The sequence below is a fragment of the Dermochelys coriacea genome, chromosome 12, assembly GCF_009764565.3.
Source record: "Dermochelys coriacea isolate rDerCor1 chromosome 12, rDerCor1.pri.v4, whole genome shotgun sequence".
In the NCBI taxonomy this organism is placed as follows: Eukaryota; Metazoa; Chordata; order Testudines; family Dermochelyidae; genus Dermochelys; species Dermochelys coriacea.
In genome coordinates this window covers 17,042,362-17,060,490 of record NC_050079.1, presented here as the reverse complement: position 1 = coordinate 17,060,490, position 18,129 = coordinate 17,042,362, and the positions used below count along the sequence as shown (strand labels likewise).

General features: G+C 40.5%; 1 protein-coding gene across 10 annotated transcripts in view; it reads right to left on the bottom strand.

The window, feature by feature from the left end:
• Positions 1-18,129, bottom strand: part of ZNF423 (zinc finger protein 423) — a 324,001-nt gene that overhangs the window by 248,557 nt on the left and 57,315 nt on the right. For 7 of the 10 annotated variants that reach the window (XM_038368894.2, XM_038368895.2, XM_038368893.2 and 4 more), the window contains exon 2: positions 5,085-5,144. The exons of the other annotated variants lie outside the window; for them this stretch is intronic. In XM_038368894.2, coding sequence (XP_038224822.1) covers positions 5,085-5,144 — 60 coding nt within the window. The remainder of the gene's footprint in view (positions 1-5,084; positions 5,145-18,129) is intronic. 10 annotated transcript variants of the gene reach the window in all.

Here is an 18,129-nt window from a genome sequence, read left to right as displayed (position 1 = left end):
CTTCATTTCAAGGGGTTTGTTCCTGCATGACTGGTTTATGACACAGTATTTTTAACGTTTTGACTTTTTTTTTATTGGCACTGATGGCACACTGTCCTAAAGCAAACAAATTCTGAAATGACACTTCTGTAAACATATCTATTACACACTACTGAACACTGTTATACTGACCACCTACACACACAAACACACACCACCAATTTCCAAGTGCAATAGTTCAGGCTGACATTCCATCCCTTATTTGTGCTACTGGACCATGATTTTGTGTTCCCCAACTTCTCCGTTTGTGTCACAACCCAAAGGCTATTGAAGCCTACTTTTGTGTTTAAGTATAATTTAAGTATAGCAAAAAGGCAGTCTGGAGCTACGTGTATCTCAGGAAATGACAAAAAGTGCAAGCCTTCTAGTTCACTGAGTTCCTGGGAAGAACACAAAATCTTACTCTGGTTGTCCCAGACAATTTAGCTTGGCTCCCCCAAGGCCTCCCAGCCTAGCTAACGAGAAATTCCCCAGAAAACCCCGTATAAATATGCTTTTTATACCTCTTTAAAAATGCCTTAGATTCTCTATATATTTGGTAAGACTTTTTACTTCTTTAAAATGTCCCTTGTTGCTCCTCTAGATAATGCTCCAGTGATGTATTACAACAGTAATACAGGACTGCAAATCAATGAGCTATCCAGACAAATATTAAATCTTATTTTCCTCTTCGCTTAGAAGAAGCAGAAAACCCTTTGGCAAACCAGAGCTCTTGATGATTCTCTGTCCTCCCACTGGAAACCCTGCCCAACCTACCCTATATCTGAGATGCTTTGTGTGTTAGATGTGAGGGCAGCAGTGCAAGCTTGCAAGTGTGGCAGTCACTGTTAACAGAGAGAAGCAGGGTGAATGAGCATTCTACCTCTCTTGTCCTCTAGGACAGAACACATAACTGTCTATTAAACCACAAAACATTACTGATCTGCTAACTAAGACCCTGAGAGAGAGAGAGATTCTTGTTCTTTAAATTTAAGTTCAAAAACAATTATGCAAAACTGAAGAACCGGGAATGTTCTTACACATACCCTTTGCTAGCTCACAGACTAATACCAAGAGATTATTTTTCATATTATCAGAGCAACCTCTCTCTCATAATTAAGCTAGGAAGGATTAGATTTTTATCAGTAAATAACAGTAAACATCAATTTCACAGTACACACACAAACCGATGAAGAATATTTCCATCTACAATAACTGAAATGTACAGAGAGGTGAAGAAAGAAAAATGCGGCTTAAGAACTTATTAGAGTTTGATTTAAGGATGTTTTATTTTGTATATTTTAACATGTGATCTTGATAATTTGTGTTTTAACGGTTATATAACTTTTACTTTTTGAATTTCAGTGTCTACTATCATTAAATAATTGTCAACACCCCCAATAATTTCCCACAACTGTGAAAATTTTAATCCATAAAAATTGGAAAAAAATGCTTAAAGTCCATGATTCTGAACAATTGAAAATTTAAAAAAAACCTTAAAATCATAAAAATATAAAAATATAATTCTTCCAAGCTTACTTATAATGTATTCTATTGATTCTAAAAATTAATACACACAACTTAAATTATGACAGAAAACTGTCATTTACAAAACTAGTTCAAGTCACGTTTAAAGAAACTGAACTGATTCCCCAATAATAAGAAGGCTTGGACTTCTGTAAAACCTTTGAACTGGACAGATAACTGGGAGAAGAGCTTTTAATCTCCAATCTAGGTGGAGGTTAAAATTTTACATAAAGAAAAGAAAACCAACTGAACTAAAAAGGCAAAATCCTTGCAGTAAATAATCAATGTGATGCATAAAAACATGGCCACATGAATTCCATTGACAACATGCACATTGATAAATCTCCACATGTTGCATTAAATATTGCCTGAAAATCAATGATTTGTAAGCATCCTCCATTGTTCAGAACATCATTGAAACTTTGACAGTGAAGTGCTATTTTTGGAAAAACTGAAGTAGCCACTTTAACGAAGTTCGAGCATTTGTGGTACTTTGAAAGCTACAACACCTCAACAAGAGTTCTATTTCCATCCTTCCAAAATACTTCTAATTTACAAATTACAATAATCAGGAAAGTCAGTCCAGCAAACACTGAAGTCAACAATCACAGGCTTTCAAACCTACTGAACTAGCTCTTACAGTTGTAGGAAGTTCACTGGCTCTGCATTTCCTGCCTTGCAGAGATCATAATGCCAAAGGACTGGAGCTTGTAAACTCTGCAGCCCTCAGCTGAACAAGGACTCTGCTTCAGCACAGTTTAAATATTGTGTTCAACTAGAGCTTCAGTCACACCTCCGGGGACATATTCAGCATTGGCATGACAGAGAGATTTTGTTAACTGCGGTTCAGATAACTTATTACACTCTACAATAACATATTTTTGGAAATTAATTTTTTGGAAGAATCAAAAAAATTCTAGTTGACTACCTACTGCTTTGAAAATGCCTCTTCAACCCTAGGATTTGGATAAAATTAACCCTAATATTTTTTACAAATTAAGATTTATTTTAAAAAATCTGTTTTCTATGCAAATCTAAGCGAGAGGGGCTGGGCTGTTTCTGCTCAGGCAACAGCATACATTCTCAACTATTTTAGTGTTGTATGGTGAGGCCATCATTAGAAACAGAACTTAGTTTAAGGCTTGCAATGTAAGTGTCCCGCTATGCAACTAAATAAGGCCACGTCTGCACTAGAAAGGCGTGTCAGTACAAGTATACCCTCCTAGTGCAGACACAGCTTATACCAGCAAAAAATTGCTGTTTTAGCTTATACTGGTTCAGAGAGCAAAGTAAGCTATATCAGAAAAAGCATTTTTATGCCAGTATAATGGTTTAATCGAGCTTTTGCCAGTACAGAAATTCTGTTTAAAAAAAAAAAGTCACAGATCTAACCAACACTGTGGTAGTAGCAAAAGTTACTACCATAGACCTGGCCTAAGAAGTGTCATTAGCTCAGGAAAGACAGTGGTTGTGCACACAAGCCAGAAGATAATTCCTCAGAAGTCACAGTGGATCTGTTTGCATCCACACACAGATGTGCACAACACCTGAGAAGAAGAGTGAGGAATATGTTAATTTAAAACATCTGGCAAATGGTTCACCCTTAACAAGTCCAGTTTTTGGACTTTTGTTTTTTCAAGGGGAAAAGGTATATTGTTGATTTGGGCTGGGGAAGGTAGGGGCATGAAATGAGAAACTGAAGCATGTTTCTCCCCCCTTATTGAAGTTCTATATCACACTACTAGAGTTAATGCAAACAGGAAGATCATAAAAGAACATAATGAAAGTCTTGCACACTGGGACTAAGGGACTGGTTTCAGTTACTGAATATAGCTTTGGAGGCACACCACACAACAGTGAGTAACTCCACAGTATTACACCACTATATATTATGGCTTCTTAATGCTTTTTCTGTATAGCTCTTCAGCCTTATTCCAGTCTGCAGCCTCATGCCACGTGTATCATACCCTATCCAATATAAAGGTTTATAAGATTAAAATTCACCTCTATAAAGTGTGTCAACATGCATTTCCTTAAATTAGATGTAAAGTAGATCACACACAGTATGTAATTCTAATGTATCATTCCAAGGGTCTAGAGTTAGAATTAGTCGTATTTCCAGCTAGTAACAGGACACCCTGTTGCCCATTATCTCAGATTTCTGAGAAATGAGAGCAGAAACAGCTAATTTGTGAAAACTCTTTCACAAGCTCTTCTTATACCTCCAATATATCCACTAACCTCACTCAGAAAACCCAAATGCACTCCATTCTAGTGACGTGTCTAGATATATTTTTGTACCTCAGATTTAATATAATTCAGGATTTTTGATAGATAACATTGGTTACTCCACTCCACTGCTGTTTGAAACTAAGGTCAAGCAAGAAAGACTGAGAGTGCTCTTTTCATGCACTGTTAGCTCCAGGCACAAAGGGGCCTTCTGCATCACAGTCAGGGGTTTTCAGCAGCAGGAATATTTGCTATCAAAGAACAGTGAAAATACAAATCGTTCAAAGCAGCCATAGTGGAAAAGATGCTGTACCCAGAACAACATACACTATGTTTTGTACAAAATGAAATGCCACAAGTACTATGGCAAAGACAAATTTGTCTTGAAGACCAGCCAGATACTGACTACGGTGAGAAAAATCCCTTGTGAGCTTGTTTCCCAATGATTCTTATAATATCCACACTGAATGGGGATTTATTACCATTGTTTATTTTCATATTACTGTTTAGCATCTATTTAAATTGAGAATTTTTGTGGTCTACCACTGCTATAATACCACAGTGTGTTTCTATATTAAGACAGTATTGAAGCAGAGTTAATGTTAACCATTTTATCACCTTAAAATCAAAAGAAATTATATACAAATTTGTCTTCTGAGAATTCCATAGATATTACACAGACAAAATATGTACTCCAAACCAAAATAGCATTATGTACATCAGACTGGGTAAATATCTTGCAACCAACCATACACCTAGACTAATCTGACATTCTAATTTGCTTAATCTACTTTAGTTTCTGAGCCCCTTTTTATTCAGATGTTCAATGTAATATAGGTTTACAGGGTTCTAGACACATGTCAGGTTTACACAGAGACTGTTAAATATATTAGATCTTTCCAAACTTATGTTCACCTGGTCTAAGAGTGCTTTGTAATTTCTTCCAAGAAGAGCAGTACACACATTCCAATTGAGAATGAGTTTAAAATTCCTATTAGAGTAGTTTTTATGTAATTAGATTGGAATGAACGTGCAACAGTGCCATTGCAGAAAACTTCAAAGCAGTTATACTGGAGAAATCACAACCCATTTCTGTGTGCCCACAAGAAGAAAGAATGGCTCTCTGGAGGATAAGAGTATATTAATCTCTGTATGTAATAGATTTTATTGACCATATGGAACTGATATAAAAATTGTGTTGCAGTGGGTAGTCTTGGATTTGAGACAGGAATGTGACAAAATACAATTTCTATAAAATGCCTGGCTGCTTTCTGGCAGCCTTTGCAATCAGAAAAATCTAGAACATTTACCTGATTGCGTCACTGATGAGTCCCAGTTCAAAGCAAAATCTGAAGATTCACCCTCTTCGACTGAAAGAGAACAAAATATAGGTTGTGATTTCTAAACAAAATGGGAAGCACGAGATAATTAGAGTCCCATATACTATTAAAGTGTTAAAACAGATTTCTGCACCAGTCAAGAAAAGATTATTTTCCATAAAATAATTTTAGGGAGATAATTTAGTAAAAAGTTTCTGTCCAAACATTTTCAACTTGGCTACTAAATCTGTGCCTTTATATTTTTTTCCCCATATATAAATTACCACATTTGCACATGCAGATGTGAGTGAGGTTTAACTACCACAATGTATTGTGGATGCGCAGATTTAGGGGGTTGGTGCACACAAAAACTGCAAATTTGTGGCTGCAAAGAGACTGTTTTGAAAATTTCACTCTAGCATATCACACCGAAGATATATTCTATGAAAACAATATTGACTGACGTCATTAAACAATATGAAGAACTACAAAATTTATGATGTTTAAAAAGTTTGGTATCCAAAACACTATATGTTATGTACGGACACATTTTGTAATATTGCAGTCACATAGGCACTTTTTCTTTAAATATTTATATTGTAATTTAAGGCCTGATCATGTGAAGACAATGGGGGTAGGATGCTCAGTATCTTGCAGAATTAAACACTTATCTAGCACTTGGGAAAGAAGTAAACACAACATTTTATCTTTAGCTGTTCAAATTTTGTTTAGCCAACCTTGTGCCCCTTAGAAACAGCCAAGAGACCAGCTGCCAACTAGGCGCCCAATTCATTCCCACTTCAGTCAATAGTAGTTTTACTATTGTAAATTGCGTGCATTTGAAAGTCAGAGGTTCAGAGATTGTCAACATGCCCCTTTATAATCATATACAACATTGTCCTTATTTCTCCCTCAAAAATATAGTTTGGATATTGGACCTTTATCCTCTGACATACACCATTTTACTGTACACTCAACACTACTACCCGCCCTTATCCACACCTCACTCAATCTAAAAAATGGACATCTACAGGATTCTGCATCTGAAGTCAATGTGCCACTCTAAATTCACATTCCATAGCTCCCATTGACCACACAGGTGATTGTATGCCCAGACCTTAGAGCTAAGTTTACAGCCCTTAGATTCAATTATTATTACCTGGAAGCCTCATTTTTTTTCCCAACAGGCTCTAATATTCTTGATGCAGTTCTAGCAAGCTGATGTAGGTGGTTTTAAAAAGAAATTGGAAATAGAAAAGATAGCTAAATGGGCAATACAAAATTTTTTTTTGATGCACTGTAATCTAATGTGGAGATCGCACAACAAATGTACATTCCATAGAAGGCTACAACTACAGTAATGCTATTGTATAATTTTATTACTTCAACAAAGATTGGCCACTTCAGTTGATGCTGATGATCCTTTTAAATTAGCTGTAGTCTTTTAAACAAACCTACATGAACACAAAAGCACATTTCACAAAATATTATATTTGGAATGATGGAAAACGAAGTATAAAATGTGAAAATCAATAACAAAACTCCCATTTATTTTGACACAAGTAGGATTGGGCCAAACATTTTCTCTAGTAAAAGGTTCACCCACCATTTTGTATCTCTGAGTCCACCATCTTGTTTCATTTTTGTGACAAGTACTAAAATGCAAAAGGAAATTCTGGACATAATGAGGCTAAATATTGCTTCAGCTTTTACCACAGATATGTTTGTGTTTCAACAATAAAATTACATGTACATTGGGAGAAGATATTTTTCCCCAGCATGTCAATTAAGCTAACTTTATACTGCATGTCTTATTCAAAAAGGATCAGCAGAATGTTTTTATTTGATTATGGAAATTTTTTTAAATCACTTTTCTAATGGATAAGAGAATAAAACTTACTAAATCTGCTAAAAATATGGCAAGGCCTTAACTTCAATAACAGTTAAATAAGAAATATATGGAACCACTGTTGGTCGTCTGTAATTTTAACAATGGACTAACTCACATTTTGGCTAAAAGGAGATTGCTACAGTCCTTGAGCTGTAGGTCACTTGATTTCAACAGTACAACAACACTACACTTTTAGGAATCCCTTAAATGAGGCCAAAGGTTAAATGCTTAAAAGGTTAAATGAATGCCTTTACTGGCATTCAGAGTAGCAGCCGTGTTAGTCTGTATTCGCAAAAAGAAAAGGAGTACTGGTGGCACCTTAGAGACTAACAAATTTATTTGAGCATAAGCTTTCGAGAGCTACAGCTCACTTCATCGGATGCATAGCCCCTCTGTTTTTTCCACCAAATGCATCCGATGAAGTGAGCTGTAGCTCACGAAAGCTTATGCTCAAATAAATTTGTTAGTCTCTAAGGTGCCACAAGTACTCCTTTTCTTTTTACTTGCATTAATTTGTTTTGCTCTGCTGAGTGGATGAGGGAGGGAGATCTCTACATTTTTATATTTAAATGAAGATGACAACACTTAAATTCATTGACTATTATTGTCATGATTTCAGGTTCTTCCCCACACACTCATGCAAACACATCTCATCTAACATTTTCATGCAGCAAGGGAGTTGATTGCCTCACTAGTTTAGACATAAATGCATTTTAGCTGTTGTTGCTCATCCCACTAATTTTTCCTCTGTCTTTTTTCACATTTTCTTTTTCCTTTTTTCCTCCACTTCTCTCTCTTTTTTTCCTTTTAATAAACACACTATCTTTATAAGCTCAAGGATGAGAAAAAGTAATAGCAAACCCCCTTGGAGGTATTGTTACATCTGACTACTGTGCAACTGAACAGGTTTTCTTTATCCAGCCGAACAGGAGTTCATATTGGTCTCTTCAACAATAAGGTAACTGGCAGGAGCAATAGGAAAAAAAGAAGCCACATCACTTCACACTGCTCAAGGTGGGTGCTTGCTGTGGAAGCAAGAGCACATAAGGTAGCAAGTGGTACAAAAAGGCTGGCATGGTTAATCTTGTACTTCCCTGAAATGGGATTCTTACTATAGAAATTATTATTATTCTACAGCACCATAACAATGCATGGGGCCTAAGGGACAATTAGAAAGATAGACTAATCTCTTTGGACAAGGGACCTAAGAGGGGCCTGCAAACACTCAGGTACTCATGTGCCCAACTGTTTGCAAGACCAGACCCTAAATTAGACATCAGGCACCAAGGGATGTCAAACACAGTACGAGAATCAGTGATATAAGGAAAGCCTTTAACATAAAAATATTCATTCTGCACACCAGTATGATTAACGAGCCATAGATATTTAACTATCTGTTCCACTAATATCCTGTCCTGTGCACTTTGGCAGGTAGGGAGGGAAGGATGGCCCCATGATTAAAGCGCAGAACTAGGAGTCAAAAAATCTGGGTTAATATTCCAGCTCTGTTATAGACTTCTAGTGTAACCTTAAGTTACCTAACCAGCATATACCTGTCTATTAAAAGAGGATAATACCTCACAGAGGTGTTCTGAGGTTTTTCTCATTGGCATATCTAAATCATTTGGACATAAACACACATTATATAAGCACACATATTTGAAGTGGGGGGAGGGGTTATGTCTGCTGAGACAGTAAATATCCAAGCATAAAAAAAGTTGACAGGACAGGACAGCATTACCTTAAACTAAAAACTTTAATACTTGATCATCAAGGGCTAAATTCTGCCCTCTGGTGCATGAGTCCTCTGTTGATTTCATTTGGAAGGTCAGGATACATATGTTAGAAGTTTCCTGTGTTGGTAAAGGAAGGGCTGTGTAGAGGCTTCATCCAAACTGGAGGTGAAGTCCCTGCTCATCCAGTGAGTGGAATAAAGGTTGAATATTTTGCTTATAGGCTCAGCAGGTCCTCCCAAGGAGCAAACAGCAGGTCAGACTAGGGTTTGACTGCTGGGGTTACATCTCCAATTCTCACCACTGAGTCAGAAAAACCTTGTTCATAATTTTAATTTTCATTAGGGAGATGTTTACTTTAGTTTGCTTTCCCTGTCTGTCCTTACGTGTTATCTCTTTTATTATTTTCTGACATGATTTAAAGCCTGATTCAATTTCCCTTTTCTATTTTATATATTTGTTTATAACAGTAGTATTAGACTTTGTAAATAAATTACACCTTTTTATCTCTGTTTCCCCTTACCTTGTGGAGACTGGTTTATTTAAAACAATAATAGTAATAGGTGCAGCAGAAGGGAATAGAATCTAAGGGGACCACTTTCAAGATATGCTACTCAGTAATATATGGGATCTAGGGAGACCATTCTTAACCAAAAAATAGTAAACGCAAAAAAGAACACTACATTGGTAGTACTGAAAACCTGTTTATTGTGTAAATCCTCTACCAGAAAGCCCCACCCAACTGTGTCGTTCAGATGGCTAACTGGTTTAAAGATTGTCACAAATGATAAATGAATTATGCCAAAAATATAATGCCTAGAACTGGTCTGTTGCTAAATAGGCTTGTGCCATGTTCAAATTGATGGTAGCCCTTATGAAATCCAGAGACTACGTGGGGTGACAAAAGAAGTTGGAGCAACATGGAGGTTGATGCATTGGCTTCTTGCCTGGCCAGCACAACTAGAAGCCAATTGTTGAGACAAGGAAACACGAGGACACCATAACATCTGACATAAGCTTCTACGATGAAAAACACCTTGGTGAAGACCTGGGGAGCAGCAGCTATTCCAAAGATGAGCACTCTGTACTGGAAATAGTGAATGCCCACTGTGAATCTCAGGAAATGTCTGTGGGCTCCATGGATATCCATGTGAAAATAAGCATCATTCATATCGAGAGCCATAAACCACATGCCCTTCTCTGACAACAGGATAATCGCTGCCAGCATGACCATACGAAACTTGAGCTTGTGAAAGAAGCGATTAAAGTGCCAAAGATCGAGGATTGGTCTCCATCTGCCTGTCTGAGTAGAACCCTGTTCTATCACTTCATCCAGAGATAAGGAGGGAAATCTAGCTGGTTGTGGAGGCACTGTCTGGACCGGACTAAGGGATTCCTCCTCTACTATAGGATCCGAACACTTGCTGGAAGGATCCCTTAAGGGGAGGCAGGTGACTTGTGGACTAGGCTGGGGGGAGGTATAGGGACAAGATTCCCCAGTATGGCCAATAGGCTGGATCCCAGGGAGATTGTGGTGGTCCCCACGGCATGGGGTACCAATGGCTCAGAGATGGTTGAGCGGCTGCCATGGACTGGCAGTCTCCCTGAAGGTGCGTAGTGGTGATAAGACATGGTCGGTTCCTCTTCCAGTTCTGATTCATCAGAGAAGGAAAAGATTGACTCAGGTTCCAAAGGCAATACCATTGGAGCCAGTGGAAGGGTGTAAATTATCAGAGCAGATGGTGAGGGATCCCGTAACTCAGGCATATCCTGTGGTAGAGAAATTATCTCTTCAGAAGTGGAGGGGTCTGATAGATAGGGTGACTCCGGATTTGCAAGGCCAACACATCCTGGGACGCGGCTCTAGCTCCAGATCTCCCCGCTGTAAGAGGCATCCTCTCCTCCTGGGTATCAGTGCTGGCACCATAGACTTTCCTGGAACAGGACAATCCCACATCTTTTGGGATGCCAGTGATAACAATACCAATGGACCAGTGCTCAGAACCACCAGATTCCATTGCTTGTGTGACTTCTTCTCATGTCTATGGGACTTAGCGCGTGATCTGTCGCCATGTCTCGAACTTGTGGAAGGAGTGTTCACTTTCTTCGATTTTAAGGAAGACTTAGTCCCATGCTTATAGGTATGCTTCCTTACCTCATGAGTAAGACCCACTATGGGGTCCGTGGGGGTGGTTCGACAGCATCAGATTTGGACGTGGTAGCAGGAGATAGCTCCTCACTGATTCAGTCCAATGTATGTGGGGGTTCCCTGGCCTGGGTCTGAGTGAGGTCTCGAAGTGAACTCCATGAGGCGCTTCCAGAGGTGGAAAGCCTGCCGTTCTCAGATGCACCTGGGGAAGGATAGGCAAATACTGCACCTCGACACACAGGAGCTTCTCCCAAGCAGGACATACAGCGTCGGTGTTGGTCGCTGACCAAGAAGGAACGCAGGCAAGAGGCGTAGAGTTTGATGCCCAGAGTCCAGGGTATAGTCCAATACCCGCATGCCAGTACAGGGGAGGAGGGAGGGATTGGCAAAGAAAACAAAAAAAAATAAACCCAAATCTATCTAGACCAAGTACTAAAACTACAATAAAAGTACAATAAACTGGTAAAACTAGTCTAAAAACTGGCAAACTACGTACACTGTCTTATTTCAAAGTGCATCAGTGACGAGGACACTGAAAGTTTCAATTCAGACCACGCAGCCATGAAAAGGAACTTCAGATGCAGTTGGTCTGCCCCGCCCTTTATCGGATGAAAGCACAAGGTGAGCCAGGGCTCAGGCAAGGAGCAACAGACACAACTTTCAAATTCTCTGACTCTGGGAACATAGCAGACATGCATAACCCTCACTGGAATACAATAGGGACCCTCATTCAAAGAAGCATAAATGTTTTCTGAGAAACAAGGGACAAAATCATAATTAACCAAAATCAAGGATTAGACCTTTCCATAGGTGCCATTTAATCACTTTGATGATGCAAACACAGAAATCTAAACTACTATTGTGCAGCAACAGTAGAACACAGCTACTGCTAAACCACTGAGAGAGGTGCTGACTTTGTGATTTCCTGGGGGGTGCTTGACTCCTGTTCCACCCCAGGCCCCTCCCCCATTCCACTCCTTCCCCCAGCTCCCATCTCACCTCTTCCTGCCCCCACTTCAGTCCCGGAGAACCCACGGAGTCAGCGCCTATGCACTGAGACTGAGACCTGATAGAAAGATGCAGAAGTACTCGAAACATTCTCCTTTGGAAGTACAGCATGGAAATATTAAAGGAAAGAGAGGTGAAGTTTAAGGATGTAAGCCAAGATTTTAAAAAGCAGATAGTGATTTTGCCTCAACTTGAGACACCTTAAAGGGGCTTGTTTTCTTGAGAGCAATGCTTAGCACTTCATAAAAAAACAGTGCCCTTTAAGGTGTTTCACATGGACTGAAATATTTTAGAATCTTGGCTACCTCTACATTTAAATTCCAATCATTCTTGTCAGTTACACACACCGTCCTTTCCCACACTTTTCTCCAAACTATGAAAGGTGTTTGTGCATTCAGGTATGGTTGTAGCGAGAAACAACGGCGATGTAAAAAGTTCATACTATATCTGCTCTCTCTGAGTCATTGTTTTGAAATGTCTTAAAAAAAAATTTCACTCCTATTAGTAATGCAGAGCCAATATATAGCTAGAGAACAGCAACCTGAATTGTATTCTGCTTCATGCATCATCAACAAAAGTGTCAGTCAAGTTCCAAGTACAGTATATTATTGGGGATTATGTCAATTTTCAGATCTCAGGTTGAACTCATAGTCAATTTTAAAAAAGGAGTTAAAAGTAGTTTCAAAGTACTAAAATCTTCTCTGAGTTCCTTTATCAGTGTTTGTGGCCTTACTCTTATTTTTGTTTATTGTTAAAAAGTTTCTTTCTCCCCTGTTGCTGTGTGAATGACCTACATAAACCACAGTGGAGATAAACTGACTGACTGAACAGACGAAAAGGGGAAACAAATTGTGCATCCAAATTGTCATCCAGTGCACGAAGTAAACAAACTGAAAACAAAGAGAGAGGCGCTCTTTTAGTCTAATTCTTCAAGTATAGTAATCTTGGTGCTACTAGTAACTATGGTCATAAAGAACTTTCACAGTTTCTAAACTGACAGTATCCTTTTAATGAAGTTTGTCTGGGAAGCAACTAAGAAGTTGAACCCTCTAGAAAAAAAAAATGTCTTGGAATGAATTTCCATGCAAAGAGCTTTGAAAATGTCCTTGGGCTAGCACATACAGAAAATCTTCTTGTGATAAACTCAAAGGGTCAGATTCTCCAGTTCACTAAGGCCACTTTGTGCTGTGCAAGTAGAGAATTTCCCATGTGCAAGGGGAATCTCTGCTGGCATAGAGCTGCCAGAGGAGGCATAGCACCTTCCTACACCAGTTGCCGCCTCATGCTGACATAAAAAAGAAGAGGGAGCAGGTCAGGGATGGGCTTGCTGAAGAAATGTTGGGAGGTGTGGCAGAGGTGGATTCCACTGTTATACCCAGTTCTCCACTGGTGAAAGGGACCTTAAGCCAGCAATGCCAGTAGCATTAGAACAAGATGCCTTTCTGCTCTAATTTATGACAGGAGTAGGCAGCCCTGAATCAGGGAGCCACAACCAGATCCCTCTGGCCACCACTCTTCACTACAACCGAGCACAGCTCAGATGCAGTAGGGAACTGTGGGCAGATACTCCATTCATTAAATAGTATTACACAAATCCAAATGTTTACATTTTGCCAGCTTATCTTAGATGTTACCAAAAGATATTTATTTAATTGCTAGGTCACTGGTGCTGGAGACTAAAAGGTTTTGGTCCTCTGCGCTCAAAGAAACATCAGAAAGAATTCAGCATCCATTCCCGCATGAATCTGAAAATCTATTTATGGGTGTGCCATTACCTGAACTCCATTCATAGTACAGTGCTTATTTAACACTTGATCACTCCCAGGAAAGAAGTTAACCTTATCAAACCAAGGCACTTCTGAGCCACATGTTGATTTCTAGATGCAATTAAACCTTACAAATGAGCAACAGCCCCTTAACAGCTCAGATTCTATATGCATACTTCTTATCCATAGCCTTCAAGGGGTGAAGGGAACTATTGACATGATAGGATTGTACTAATATTTGCCCTAGAATAAAAATGCTACAGTGTTCTATCCTAAGAGTCGAAAACAATGGCATAATATTATTGGCCCCAATTTGGAAAAGTACTTAACCACATGTTTAACTTTCCGTGCCCTGTCTAAATAGGGAATCAGGTGACTTTCCTGAATCAGAGCTATTGTGTTTTGGACCGTTACGGGTAGAGCATTCTCGCCATTTTGTTACATCGGATAACCCCTCTGAAGAGAATGATGAAATGGTCTGAGTGTAGAAAATGGCCATGATGGGTTTTAGTTGGTTGGGTGTTAGATTATGTTATTCTAAATAGGATGGGTTTATTTCTCACATAAACTACTACAAGTTGTATCAATATTGTCTGTATATTAGCCTGCAGTGTGTGTGTCCAAATTCTCATATTTCCCTCTGGATAAGTTTTGTAATAAGACCCTTTATTATTAATCAAATCATACAATAAATACATATTTTCCCAGACCTAGACATAGATACTTTTAAGCTAGAGCTCAGTGATTGCCACTTCCCTGAAACATCAGTTTTCATATACTTTTCACACTTGTTTACGGCCGCCACCCTCAGATACATATCCTTTCAATGCGTTTAGCTTTCATATCGTCTCCCATCTATCCACAATCCCTCTCTCAAAGTTTTCCTTTTTGCCTTTAAAAAGAGATCATATGAGATTATAAGCCTCCAAACCAATGAACAACCACACAGACGCCTTGTCTGCACTACAGAGTTTTGTCAACACAAGTTACACCAACAATCAAAAACCCGTATAATTACATCGCTTGTGCATGTTCACACAATGCTGCTTCTGTTCACCAGAGAGCATCCACAGTTGATACTCTAGCACTGACAGAGAGAGCAGTGCACTGTGGGTAGCTATGCTCATAGTGATCCTGGGAGACCCAGCATGCCCCTTACTCCCATGGCTCATGAAGCCTTACACGGAAAACCTGAACAGCAGCAAGGAGCACTTCAACAATAGCTGAGCATGTGCAGAACAACTGTAGAATGTGCCTTTGGCAGATTAAAGGCTCACTGACACTGCCTTTTTGGCAGGTTAGACCTAAAAGAGGAAAATATTCCCATGGTCATAGCAGCCTGGTGTGCGCTCCATAATATTTGTGAGGCTAAGGGTGAGAAGTTTCCCACTGCGGCGCGCAGAGGCAGATAGCCTGGCGGCTGATTTTGAGCAGCCAGGTACCAAAGCTATTACAGGAGCACAACAGGGGCTACTTGAATCAGGGATGCTTTGAGGCACCATTTTGACAATGAGCTCCAGTAATATGTCTTTCTGTACAACACTTTTCCATGCTTTGTTAATTTGCCATTTTGCATGAAAATTTTGATGATTTCTGACCATGATTTGCACTCAGCAAATGATCAAATTGCCACTGTGTATTAATTCCAGCAGCAACCACTATGTGTAGGAGACAAATAAAGATTGGTTATCTTTCAGAGAGTATGTTTTTATTAAATACAAATTAACAACACACACAAAAGGCTTGGTGGGAAGAGAGATAACAATGAAGGGCAGTGTAGTTTCTTATGGCTGTGTGCAACTCTGAAGGGGCGAAGTGAACGAGGTACCAAGATGGGCCGGAAGTTGCAATGAATGTGTGGGAGGAATTTGAGGAGGGTATAGAAAGCAGTTCTGTATCAGCTGCCGGTTGGATGGGAGGGGGGGCAGAAGGGGGGTGGCGTGTTGCGCACACCTGAATTCATCCTGCAACATGATTAGGGACTTCAACATTTCCATTTGTTCCTCTACCATTTTTATCATCCGCTCCTGGCTCTCCTTTCTGTCCTGCCTATCTATTTTACAATTTTCTTTTAAAGTCTCTCTCCACGCCCTGCCTTCTCTTTTTTCAGCCTCTGAAGATTGGAGCACCTCTCGAAACATGGCCTCCTTGTTCCTCCTTGGTCACTTCTTTAACTCGCAGAGGTGCTCCGCCAGTACGTACGGGGTTCCCCTGAAGGCCACATCTGCAGAAGCACAAGAAACAATAAATAGAAGCACGATTCTTAGTGCATGCATCAAATCATCATCGTAAAATGCACTTTTTTAAAAACACAAATCAGTTTCTCACTCTCCCTTGGCAAGCACCCAGCGCAGCAAATGCCCTAAACATGATGAGTTTGCACTGGGGGGAGGGAAAGGGGCACAAGATGGGGCAAAGAATCTCATGGTCTTTTAAGGGGATCACTGCAGATGACTCGGGAAAATACTGTAAATTCTATCACCATTTTCCACAGACGGGAGTGATTGAAGCTGATATCTCATTCCTGAGGGTAATCAAGGATGCATGAGTGCTTCTCTCCTGCATGTGTGCGGCATCAGACCAAGTCCCTATGCTGCTCGCCTGCATGCCATGTTGGCATAAGTGATGGCCAATTGCCGCAGGAAAGTTTCCTAAAATGGGGGAAGGAACAAAGCAGCTTTGCCAAGGAATCTTCGGCAGAGGATTGGTGAGAACCTCCCAGAAAGTTTCCTAGAGAGCTCTCTGGAGGATTTCCGTGAAATCTCAATGCACATTAACAGTGTTCTGCCGCACTTAGTTGCACAGGGGAATGTGACGCACATACAAACACAGCTAGTCTGGTACATTTCTATCCTTCACCAACTTCTAGAATATACAAAGCAAAGGACAGCTCTACCTCATATAACCGAACAACATCTACTCAGAAAGATCACTTACCAGAGCTCTCCACTCCTGCAGGATGCTTGCCAGAGATGGACTGCTGGGACTGGCTAGACACCTCCAGAGTGTAAAAGAGGTCCTGACTCACAGCGCTACCAGACAACCCTGCCGTATGCTCCACATCATCCTCCAACTCGACCTCCTCGTCCAGGGTTTCTTGTCCATCCTCAGGATTGAGTCTGCTGTCTGCTGTCTCTAGCCCCGCTGACGTATCTACGGGGCTCTTGGCGGTGGAGGTGGGGTCCTGCAGAGGATGGTGTCCAGCTCCTTATAGAAGTGGCAGGTCTTCAGCACAGCACCAGAGCGACGGTTTGACTCCCTTGCCTTCTGTTACGCTTGTCTCAGCTCCTTTATCTTTGCGCAGCACTGCTGCGTATCCCATTCATAGCCCTTATCCAACATGCCATGAGAAATCAGACTGTAGGTATTGAAGTTCCTACAGCCGGAGTGGAGCTGGGACTATCCTCCCCACAGCGCCAGCAGATCCAACAACTCAGGTGTGCTCCAAGTGGGAAGCGTTTGCTGCATGGAGCTGCCATGGTCAGCTGGGAAGATATGATGTGAGCGCTCCATGCCAAGCAAACAGAAAGTGGAATTTCAAAAATTCCCAGGCCTTTAAAGAAGGCGGAGCAGAAGCCTGTGTACTTAGGTGCAGTGCAGCAGATTTCAAACTGCTGACCAGAGCGGTCAGGATGGCGATTGTGGGGAGGCCATTTACAACGGCATAACCAAGCGCAAAGTCTACACTGACACTTTGTCGATAACTTTGTCACAAAAGCTCTACGCCTCTCGTCGAGGAGAGTTTTATTGGCAGAAGGAGCAGTGTGTGTAGTGTATATCTCCCTCTTTTGTCAACGAAAGCTGACTTTTGTGAACAAAACTCTGTAGCGTAGTACACAAAGCCAAAGATGTTCATCCCAGCACCATTCATCCTCCAACAGCCTGACACAGAGCAGCCTCAGTATACAATACCTTATATTGGTCATGACCCCATCAGGTGCTGAGCACCATCAATTTCCATTTAAGTCAAAGGGAGATAAAGATGTTCATGATTTAGCAGGATCGGGACCCTAAGGAAACAGTTTAAAATTAGCCTTGCAGGAGCACAAGGCAGATTAAAATCTTAAAGTTTAGCTACATGACCCAAGTGTAAAAGGATGGTATTGTCTCTCTGGTGTATGTCTACACTAGAAAAAAAAAAGGGGGGGGGGGGTTTGTATCTCCCCAAAAGTTAAAATAGCAGTGAAGACAAAGTTTCTAACTTGGGTTAGCAGCTTGAGTTCAACCCCAGGCTCCCCTATAGGGTTAACTTGAGCTAACTCAAGTTAAAACCTGAGTTGCCATGTCCTGACTGCTATTTTAACCAGAGTTAGTTAACCCAGGTTTGCTACCCTAAATCAGCAGGGCCCAAACTTTTCCTATCATGCCCCCGCTTACCAGTAATGGAATGCATCCGACCCTCATCTCCCTCCACGGGCCGGGAGTGAAATTGTAGCCAGGCTGAGGGCGGCAGCCTGGGCGGGAGCCACAGCCAGGGCTGGCAGCAGAG